Source organism: Panthera onca, chromosome A1 (assembly GCF_046562875.1).
Source record: "Panthera onca isolate mPanOnc1 chromosome A1, mPanOnc1 haplotype 2, whole genome shotgun sequence".
NCBI lineage: Eukaryota > Metazoa > Chordata > Mammalia > Carnivora > Felidae > Panthera > Panthera onca.
The window spans coordinates 170,216,144-170,227,254 of NC_138339.1; the positions used below are offsets into that span (position 1 = coordinate 170,216,144).

The following is an 11,111-nucleotide window of genomic DNA, read 5'->3' on the forward strand; positions in this document are numbered from 1 at the left end:
GATGGGGGGTGGGAGGGAGGGCAGGGTGGGTGATGGGTATTGAGGAGGGCACCTTTTGGGATGAGCACTGGGTGTTGTATGGAAACCAATTTGACAGTAAATTTCATATATTAAAAAATAAAAAAAATAAAATAAAATAATAAAAAAAAGACAAATACTGATGATTTTACTCATATATGGAACCTGCAAAATAAAGGAATAAACAACAAAAAAGAAGCAGAAACAGATCCATAAATACAAAGAACAAACTGGTGGTTGCCAGAGGGGAAGGGGATGTAGTGTTAGGCAAAATGGATGGAGTTGCAGGTGCAGGCTTCCAGTTATGGCATGAGATGGAATGAGTACATCACAGGGATGAAAGGTACACCATAGGGAACACAGTCAGTGGTATTGTAATAGTGCTGTATGGTAAGAGTTGTAGACTTGTCTAATTACTATGTTGCACACCCGAAACTAATGTTAACATTGTGTGTCAACTATACTTCAATTTAAAGAACTTATGATTCTTATTGTTTCATTTTTATCAAAAAGTTGTTAAACTAATTAACTTGAACATTCTTTTTTTTTTATATATACCATGGGGTATATTTGGTGATTTTTCCTTACGGGACAGGAAAGAAAATCTTAATCTTTCATCTAAGAACACAATCCATAAACAGTAAAAAAGTGGCAGATGTTTTGGAGAGTTTAGTTATTCCATCTAATTTCATGTTGACAAGCCAACAATTAATTGGAAGTTAAATGCAGCGTGAACTGCTCACTAATCAGCTATTAGCCATCAGAGAGCCGCTCAGCACACTGAAGACTCAATCTAAAGCTAAATAGGATGCAGCAGCTAACAGAGATGATCCAAACTTTTGCAAAGTAGATTAGAACTGCACATTTTACTCTGTGCAGATCTATTAATCTCTGGTCAGGGCTTTATTCTATTTATGGTAGTCAATACAATGTCCTTTGATTTTAAGAAAGTAAAATGGGTTCCAGAGGACAAGATTACCACAGTTTAAGCCTTTATTACTATGGTTTCAAAAGCTAACAACAAAAGACAAATAAAAGAAAAAAGAGAGAGAAAACTTAATAGCAATGAAAGCAATACAGCATTAAAAATGTTTTCGGGGGGTGCTTGTGTGGCTCGGTCAGCCAAGCGTTCAGTTCAGGTCATGATCTCACAGTTTGTGGGTTTGAGCTCTGCTTCAGGCTCCATGCTGACAGCTCAGAACCTGGAGCCTGCTTTGGATTCTGTGTCTCCCTCCCTCTCTGCCTCTCCCCTGCTTGTGCTCTGTCTCTCTCTCTCTCTCTCTCTCAAAAATAAGTAAACGTTAAAAACAATTTACAAAAAAAATGTTTTTGGTACCGGAGTGCCTGGGTGGCTCAGTCAGTTGAGCTTCCGACTTCGGCTCAGGTTATGATCTCACGGTTCGTGGGCTCAAGCCCCACGTCGGGCTCTGTGCTGACAGCTCAGAACCTGGAGCTGCTTCAGATTCTGTGTCTCCTCTCTCTCTCGGCCCCTCCCCCTCTCACACTGTCTCTGTCTCTCTCAAAAATAAATAAATGTTAAAAAATTAAAAAAATTAAAAAATAAAAATGTTTCCAGTACGAGGGCGCCTGGGTGGCTAAGTCAGTTGAGAATCCGACTCAAATTCAGCCCAGGTCATGATTTCAGGGTTTGTGGGATCAAGCCCCAAAGTCAGGCTTTGAGCTGACAACACGGATCTTCCCTGGGATTCTCTCTCCCTCTGCCCCTACACTGCTTGTGCTCTCTCTCTCTCGCTCTCTCTCTTTCTCTCTAATAAATATTTAAAAAAATGCTTTCAGTACCATCATATAGTTAATAAAATGATAAATAAAAATGATAAAATATTGTGGAGATCCAGGGAATCATTTAGCTAAAGGCATATAAATCAAACATATCTTTTTTGAAAGAAATCTGGCAATATTAAATAGAGCTATAAAATTGCTTCTTGCCTTTGACCTAGTAATTTTATTTTTGGGAATATGCAAATAATTCCTGCTAAATATACTCTAGCAAAGTTATTTATAAGGAAAAAAATTGGGACCAATCTCAATGCCCTAAGGCAAGAAATGGTTAAACAAACCACAGCACAGTAATAGAATAAAATACTATATGGTCAATAAAAACCAGTAAGAATGTGTACTATGTTGATATTCAAATGTACATACGTATAATCACAGTAAGTTTAAAAAAAAAAAAAAAAAAAAGGAACCCACCAGAACACAGTCACAGTATTTACGATGGCTTAAAAAAATCATAAATCAGAAGTTAGAGCATCATAAATAGAATTTTATGTTCACTGGATTCCTATTTCTGTCAGTAAATTGAACATAAAATAATTTTGGGAGAAGAAAATGACCAAATCCTCAGGGTTCTTCTGAATGTCTCTCAATAATGTACATAGTGAGCTGAATGGAGGACACTGTAAATATGACTACACTACAAAAATTACATATGCTAAAGATATACTTGTTTCATCTCTATATTTATAAACATTTTATAATATCACAACTAATAAATATTATGTGTTTTCTCGAACAAATGCAAAATACTTTTCAAGGGAAATATATAATAATCAAATAAGATTATCCCTATTCTACAGATGGAAAAAAATGATAGGAACAGTATCAGTGTCCTACCCAATTCATCTAACTCCTGATTCCCTATTCTAACAGCATCTTCTGAAAATAATTTTTCCCATCCACAACATTTTACTTTTCATTATTTATTTTAAAAATAATTCCTAGGGCACCTGGGTGGCTCAGTGGGTTGAGCATCCAACTTCACCTCAGGTCATGATCTCCCGGTTCATGAGTTCGAGCCCCACATCAGGCTCACTGCTGTCAGCCTGTCAGCACAGAGCCCACTTTGGATCTCTGTCCACTCTCTCTGCTCCTTCCCCACTTGCACTCTCCCCCCACACCCCCCAAAATTCCCTTCAGCTTTTCTGAACAGTGTATACGTGACTGTCCTCCTTAAATATGGACTAGATGAGAAAAAAACTGTAAATACCCTGAATGAAGTAATGAAAATTTGAATTATTTACTGTTTTTCTCCTTTGAGAGGCAACAAGAAGATATACTGAAGTTTACTTCAAATTCTCCATCCCAGTCAGTCAAATTGTAGGAAAAAAAGTGCAAAAGGTACATCTTTCTGCTTTCCAAGAATAGTTTCCTTTGACCAAGGTGTGAGAGCAGCTGGCAACAAAGACGAAATCCAAAAGTTTCAGAAAAAAAAAAAAAAATTTTTGTTTTGACTTGTTTTATCCCTGTAGCTTTGAAAATTAAAAATCCCAAAGGACTCCCTGAAATTAATCAAAAGTTAACTTAAAAGTAGCCACTTTTAAGTACTAAGGTCCTAAAAGTAGGACCTAAGAAGGTCCTATTGAGAAAACAAAAATCTAAGTGGCAAACCAACTGTAAATTTCAGTCATATTCATTTTCTGAAGTCCATCTCAAATGTCACTTCCTCCCTTAAAGACTCCAATCCACAGATGTTTGGTCATTTGTGTTTTAAAGCACTTTGGACATACATCTTTTGTAACATATCAGATTTCAATAATCTGTTCATAAGCTTATGCCCTTTACTTTGAGGTCCCTAGAAGACAGGGATACATTTTTTGTCTCTAAGGCACTAGGAATACAATATAGGATTGCTGTTAAATTTAAATTTAAAGACCAAACACTAGGTTTTAAAGGTTGGTTACTAAAATATTTAATGGAAAAACCAGTGTGCTTTCAAGACTAGTTCTCTTTTCCACTCGTAAGCACTATATATATTCTTTCAGTCATTACTCCAAAGAGTGAAAGCCTCTTCTTGCACTGCAGGGCATGAAAGTTACAGAATGCAAGTGGTAACTGTCAACTTGAATAAACATTAGAGATTCTTAGACATTTTTAGAGACACAAGATTTTAAAACTGAAACTGTAAAATGCTATGAAAAACTTAATAGCTTATTTAATGCCCTAAAATAAGCTTGAAATTCACAGCTACAGTAAAACTAGTAGTAATAAAATAAACACCAGCTTTTAAAAATAAAATCAAACTTAGCAAATAAACCTATTTATAGACTGTAAAAGTTTGCTGAATGATTATTTGAATTGTTAAAATTATAAATGGTTTTAGAGATCCTCATGCCCCAATGGTGTTAGCAACTTAAAATAATTGTGTTATGTATATATACTGTCATGCTGTATACCGAATAATCTAAAAGCAAGTTACTTATGCCTCTTTCACTACCAGTTAAACTGAAAACCTAGAGTAAACGTCGTAAGAGATCAAAGTTTTCAAGATTTTGCCCTAGGAAGAAAACACCAGTTTCTCCTGTCCTCTGCTTCTGTGAAGTGTTTAAAACAATCTCAGAGAAACTAAATAGTGGAATCTTACAAAATTTTTTATACTAAAAAATGTTTTTTAACTTAAGAGATAGAAATTATCGGTCTCAACCATTACCGCAACTCTTTATTAATGCAGTTGTTACAATTCACAAGTAAGGAATCATCTGCTAAGCGTGAGTTAAAATATCAAAGTCTCAGAAAGAAACAAGCTCTCAAAACCAACCAGGAGTTCCAGGAAAGTAGCAATGAAATAAAAAGTAACTGGAAAACCTGGACATAGGGCTGTGAGCGAACACTCATTCGTGGAACGCTTGCTGACCCGCAAGCACCCAACTCACAGGGAGCGCCATACATACATAGTCCCCGTTTCCAGGCAAACGGAATACAGCGGCTCGCGCTACCTGGTTCTCTAGACGGGAGGCGAGCCTGAGGCCCACGGAGTCCCGCAGAATCTATCCCCCAAAAGGCCGTTCCAGAACCTCCGACCTAGGGCCGGAGCGACCCCAAGCGCTTTTCGGGACACTTGACCCCCTCCCAGCTACGCCCCCTTCCCTCGGAACCCAGCTCCCCGGGTAAGGGTGACCTCCCCTTCGGTCAGAGCACTCAAGGTCCGCCAGGCCTCACCCACCTTGCACTCGTCGCTCTTTTTTTCTTCGTCGCAGAAGTTGACGGGCGCCAGGCCGGGCAGGTAGAAGGCGGCGCCCGGACGCGGGCCTGGGGCCGCCCCCAGCACCAGCGACAGCAGCAACAGCCTCGACCACCGAGGTGGAGACAACGCCGGCAGCCTCGCGCTCATGACGGCTGTTTCGGGGAAAGGGCAGCCGAACTGAGGGGGTGAAGAGGGAAGGAGGGACGCGGAGGCTCGGAGACGACTACAAGACCGCGGGAGCTGAAGGAGGCCGGGCCCGCGATGGACAGTTCCGGTTGCGCTAGGAAACACCGCGGGTCCCGCAACAGAAACCGAACCGGAGCTCGATAGAGCATGCGCAACGCCGCCTGCACATGCTCAGTGAAAGGGGCCGCAAGCGCCCCGAGGAGTTTCCGGGAGGGATCGTGGAGGAAATCCACTTTCCAGGTTTTCAGGGGGCCGAGTAGGTGGTTGCTTGCTTCCGCGTTCTCGGTCCCATTCTAAATTCCGATTTAGTGCTCTCTTGGGGGTGTCCAGGAGCATCCCACTTGTCGGGCTGGTGCCCCCGGCTAGCTGCCTTAGCTCAATTTCCCATATCTTCAGGTTTCCTCACCACACTGCCCGCGGCATTCCTGTTAAAGACTTGGTGCTTCAGAAAGTACTTGCTAATGGAGGCGGGAAGAAGTTTGGGAGACACCTGGTTGGGAGCAGGCTAAGGAAACAAATGGGGAAAAACTAGCCAGAAAGTCTCAAATAGCTATTCAGGTGTTTGCACGAACAGGTTCCAAGTATTGGATGCCATGGGACATTCTTGTGTGGGACAGTGATTACACAGAATGAACAAGATCACTTTAAAGATGAGTGGAAATGAGGGGACAGTGATTACACACAATGAACAAGATCACTTTAAAGATGAGTGGAAATGAGGTGGGGAGAAAAATGGGAGTAGTCGAACAGAAGAAGGTAGTGTTGGCATTTCCTTGCAAAGGAAGATGGGGGCAAAAGTTTAATTAGGAAAGTGAAATAGCAATCTGGTATGACCACCCTAAAGCAAGTTTCTGTCACTTATTGACCTGACACGATATCCGTGTTTGTATGTGAACTTCTGCATTTGCGTGTGTTGGGGGTGTGAGTTTTCTTGAGTATTTTTCAAGGAGCAACTTGCTTTTGGTGACATAGTTCAGTTGAGTTTTAGAATACTTTGTGGGGCAACTGGGTGGCTCAATGGGTTGAGTTTCCAACTTTGGTTCAGGTCATGATCTTATGGTTTGTGGGTTCGAGCCCCACCTCAGGCTCCCTGCTGACCGCGCAGAACCTGCTTCCAATCTTCCTTCACTCTCTCTGCCCCTCCCCCGCTTGCTCTCTCTCTCAAAAATAAGTAAAACATTAAGAAAAAGAAAAAGAATACTTTGTAAGAGTGCATCAACTTAGACTATATAGCAAGGAATCCAAACCGGTAGTATCTCCAGCTCAAGAATGGGCAAGTTTGCTACATGGGCAATTCAGAAGTGTGGAACCCCTTGCAATTGTATTCGAATTCTTGTGACTGTTGGCACGTTTCCTCCCTGTAAAGTTTACAACTTCATTAAATTTTCAAAGGGATCTACGACTCTACAAAAAAGGCTAAGAAACACTGTTCTGTACTGTGGAGTAACCAGAACAAGGAAAGATAAAATTCTTGTTTGCAAAGGCAGCTTGCACTAAGAACTCCAGCGGGCATACTACTACCTAGTTAATGTGACCTTCAGCAAGTCAATCAAGTCCCAGGTAGTAGAACTGGAAAGCAGGGAGAAAAGAATGTCCATCTTCTTAAGGTTTTTTTGAAAATTAAGTGAAAAAAAAAATGTATGTTAAAAGTTGAGCACACTGCTTGGCACAGAAAAATGGCAGCCATTTTTATAACAAAAGCCACGCTAGCAGGGACCTAAACAGTGGCCATTATTCCTCTGCACCCTCTTCCTCCAGCAAATCAATCAACAAATTTGTTGAACATCTACTTTGAGCTAGGGAATGGTGTTTATTATATTCTATACTTGGCATTACGGAGATTTCCAATGTAAGAGGAAACAGATGTTCTCCATTTAGAAAGGAGAGGGAATGGAAAGTAACATATTTATTCACTACCTTTTACTTTTCCTTGACCGTCACTATCTCACTGCCCGTCCCCCTCCCCCACCTTTCTTCTTCCAGTTTTCCCTGTCTCAGGAAATGGTACTGCTGCCCCTTGCTCAAGGAACCAAACCTGGGAGATAACCTAAATGTCTCATTCCCTCACTCTCAACATACAGTCCAAGTTCTGCTTGCTAGGCGCTGAACTAGGCTAAATCCTTTGCATGTCCACAGCCACACCCTAGTCCAAGCCAAAAATCTTAGATCCCCTGGACTACTTACTGCAATTTGTGTCTCAGCTTCCACTCTTGTCAAGAGCTAACTTATAAAAATTTTAAATCCCTCAATCTTTCTGCTTAACCCCAGCACTCTATGCTTCTTGTCACTATCTGGAATTGACGTGTTTATGTTTACTGTCTCACTCCCCATTTACATGTATATTCCATGGGAGTTAGGGCTTTGTCTCTACATCCTAGAAGAGCGTGTGGCATGTAAAGGAGACAAGGAGCAAGTAAGTGGAAAATACTACATGACTGGCCGGACAAAAGAAATTTTAAATCTGAATTTGGAATCGCAGGCTTTCAGCGCTGAAATAAACCTCAGATTTTCCAGATGCATTTAACCTTTTGCAGAGCTAAGAAAGGGGAATGAGGGCTGCAGTCAATCGAGGCTGAGGCCGCAGTGGTCCGGGGGTTCAAGGAGGTCCCCAACCTTCTTTCCTCCAAACCGCGCCGCCTCTTTAACCCCCGGAACTCAGCATTACCAAAAACCCGGAGAAGTGGAGCCTTCCTGAATAACTGGCCTCCGGACTCCAGTCGCAAAGCTGTCTGACCAGAGCGCGGACGGCGCACGCGCAAGGCCAGCTGGCTGCACCTCACCAACTCCTACCCCGGCGACCCCCTGCCGGCTTCCGCCTCCAGAGTTCAGACACGTCATCCCTCGCGGCCCCGCCCGGTGAAAGGACAGGCGGCAGGGCTCGGCCGCTGGACGAAGCGGACACTTTACTTCCGGATCCGGCCTCTCCCGGAAACGCCTTCCCTGGGGTTCCCTTGGTTACCTGGCTCCGGTGTCGGCGCGGTACCCGGGGCGTGGCTTAGACAGGTCGCCCCACCCCCTCGTCCGGACCACAAAATGGAGTCGTTGCCTTGGGGACTGTGGTTTCGTTGGCTTTGTCAAGCAGAAAGCCTGAGTAGAGATTCCAATTACAAACTAGGAAGAAATAAAGTTTTCCTTCCTCCCTTTGACTGTGATGCTCCCTTTCTCGAAGTACTGATACTTCAGTCTCGGCTGATTTTCTCCTTGCCTCTGAGACATTTGATGACTCCGGTTTAAGGCTCTTAATATCTGGCTTTTTTTTTTTTCCCCAGTCCTCTCTGCCAAAGTAATTTAGACAGCCTGTTTTTCTGAGTTTCCCACGGCTTCTATGTATTTACTCGCAAATAAAAGTACAGGGTGCCTAGTTAAACTTTAGCTTCAGATTAACGATGAACAGTTTTTTGTTTTTTGTGGGTTTTTTTGTGCATGCACATCCCAAATATTCCTTGGGACATGCATGCATTTTATCTGGCGGCTGCACGGCTATGTCAAATTGCAGCAAGGACAGCTGTATTCTGCTAATTGTATGCCTGTAAGTGAATGGGCTTTCAGGATTTTCTAGAAGATAAAAATCACCTCATTGTCCTTCAATTTCTGATGTAAAACTGTGATAGGCCAAGGGACAAAAAGTGAATCATCCATGGTCGTCTTCCCCAAGCTAAATACTGCAACTTGGAAATAAAACTGCCCCTGAACAATAGGCTATAAAGGTAAGTGACAGTAGTTCAGAGCTAAGGTATCAAAGATCTTAAGTTTTAAGATGAAAGAATGGTTCCCAGGACAAGACTTGATTTATAAGCTAAAATAGGAGTTGAAACGTTAGAAGAGAGATTATTCAGCCAGCAGAACCTGGGAGAATGAAAGTCACAGAGGCAAACACCACCGAAGCATAACTTTGAGAAGACAATAATGGCCTGGCCCAAAGATTCCACATCTGCAACATGGGTAGTGGTTTGTCTCTGTGATACAGAGTAACATACTCTAATAATATAGCCAAGTCTACTTACTCTGAATTTATGCCCTGCAACCAACTTTCTGCTTACATTGTAGCTCCACATGTAGTTTGCTTAGGAGAGAGAATGTTTGCTGGAATCAAGTAGTTGTTCTTCTGTGGGATTACTGTTGTTTTCTTTTAACAACTTAATTGAAGTATTATTTACATACCATGCGATTCACTCAGTTTAAGTGTACAATTCGATGATCTTTAGCAAATTTACTGAGTTATGCCATCATTACCATAATACAGATTTAGACCATCTCCCCAACAAGATGACCTTTGACATTTAATCCCCTTTTCCACACACAGCCCTAGGCAACCACAAATCTACTTTCTGCCTCTATATTTGTCTTTTCTGTCCCCTCTGGAATTACATAAATTAATAATTTTCATTTATCCATCCACTTCTGTGTCTGTCTAATGTAAATTTACCCCAGAGATAGGTATATTTTTAGTGTTCTGACAAGTTACTTGTCTCAGGCTGCTAGATTGTCCTGGACTCACCAAAGTTAATGCCCTCCATCAAAAGGCCACCAGAAACATACCAGTGGTTCGGTTCATTACTAGTCACATTTATTATTTAATACAGGGAGGAAGGATGTGTATCATGGGAAATCTTGGGACATCTCAGTAAGGTATTAGAAAGGGACTCATAGGATTGGAGCTTGTGTTGGATGATTTGGAGGAATGTTTAAAGAAGTGGAGCTTTGCTCTGGATCGGATGCTGCTGGGAAGCCAGGCTAAATCTTAAGACTGGATATCTTAATGAGCCTTATCTAGAAGGATGACAGACTAGACTGAGGCTAAAGCTGTAATTGGTAAAGAAACAGCAGTCACTATTCTTAGCCAGAGTAGGGGGAATATTTGGTCATTTTGTGGTTTGGCCAATATTCAGGTTTTGGCTGTTCTTTAGACATAATTACAGAGGGGTTGTGTTTTGTCTTGATCAAGTTCACAGTGCCCTTGTCTGATGCTCATGTTCTCACCAAGGCCAAATTCTCATGTCCAGGGATGTTTTTCCCACCAAAATAATGCCATCCACTTGTCTGGATAACAACCAACTATTCACTCCTCTGTATCACTGGATATACTTGCCTTTTTCTTGAGATTTCTGCAAAAATATTAGACACTGGGTAAACTCCAATGCTAAAACTCAGATTGTGGTCATTTTTATGGATTTTAAAATGGTTCACCCTTCATCTTATAAGTGAGGCAGTGAACAACAATTTTAGTATTCTTTATTTATTTGCTTTCTTTCAGGACCCTGCAGCTTTCAAATGCAGTTTATCAACATTTGCTGTGCATATAACCAACAAAGGGTTCCTACCCAGGATATAAGAATTCTTAAAAATCAATTTTTTTCAAAGACAACTCAGTAGAAAAATGGACAAGAGACAGAACATCACAAGAGTAAATCATCAGTGGTCAACATAAATGAAAACATGTTCAACTTCGTTACTTACAAGGAAATTGCAAATTAAAACTTCATTGAGAGGGGTGCCTGGGTACCTCAGTCAGTTAAGCATCCCATTCTTGATTTTGGCTCAGTTCATGATCTCACACTTGTGAGACTGAGCCCCACATTGGGTTCTACGCTGGGTATAGAGCCTGCTTGAGATTCTCTCTCCTTCTCCCTCTGCCCCTCCCAGGCTTGTGTGCTCTCTCTCTCTCTCTCTCTAAAAAAAGAAAACAAAAAACAAAAAACCTTCAATGATTCAATGAGATACAGCTACACAGCAGAAGAGCTAAGATTTAAGAGACTGACAAGATCAAGTGTTGGCAAGGATGTGGAACAACTGGAAGGCACATACACTGCCAGTGGGAGTGTAAAGTGATGGGAAATTGTTTGGCACACATATTCTGTAGCCCAGAAATGTCACTTCTAGAACCAAATGCCTATTTACATTCACCAAAAGATGTGTTCAACAAAAC

General features: G+C 41.6%; 1 protein-coding gene and 1 long non-coding RNA gene across 2 annotated transcripts in view; one reads left to right on the forward strand and one right to left on the reverse strand.

Annotated features, from left to right (window-relative positions):
* TM9SF2 (transmembrane 9 superfamily member 2) overlaps positions 1-5,328 on the reverse strand; it is a 66,130-nt gene extending 60,802 nt beyond the window's left edge. The window contains exon 1 of the mRNA XM_060636779.3: positions 4,979-5,328. Coding sequence (XP_060492762.1) covers positions 4,979-5,146 — 168 coding nt within the window. The 5' untranslated portion in view covers positions 5,147-5,328. The remainder of the gene's footprint in view (positions 1-4,978) is intronic.
* A 2,221-nt stretch (positions 5,329-7,549) lies between these two features.
* Positions 7,550-10,851, forward strand: LOC132681880 (uncharacterized). The gene is made up of 2 exons (XR_009611293.2): positions 7,550-8,892; positions 10,440-10,851. It is a non-coding gene; the product is annotated as an uncharacterized LOC132681880 (long non-coding RNA).
* Positions 10,852-11,111: the final 260 nt, after the last annotated feature.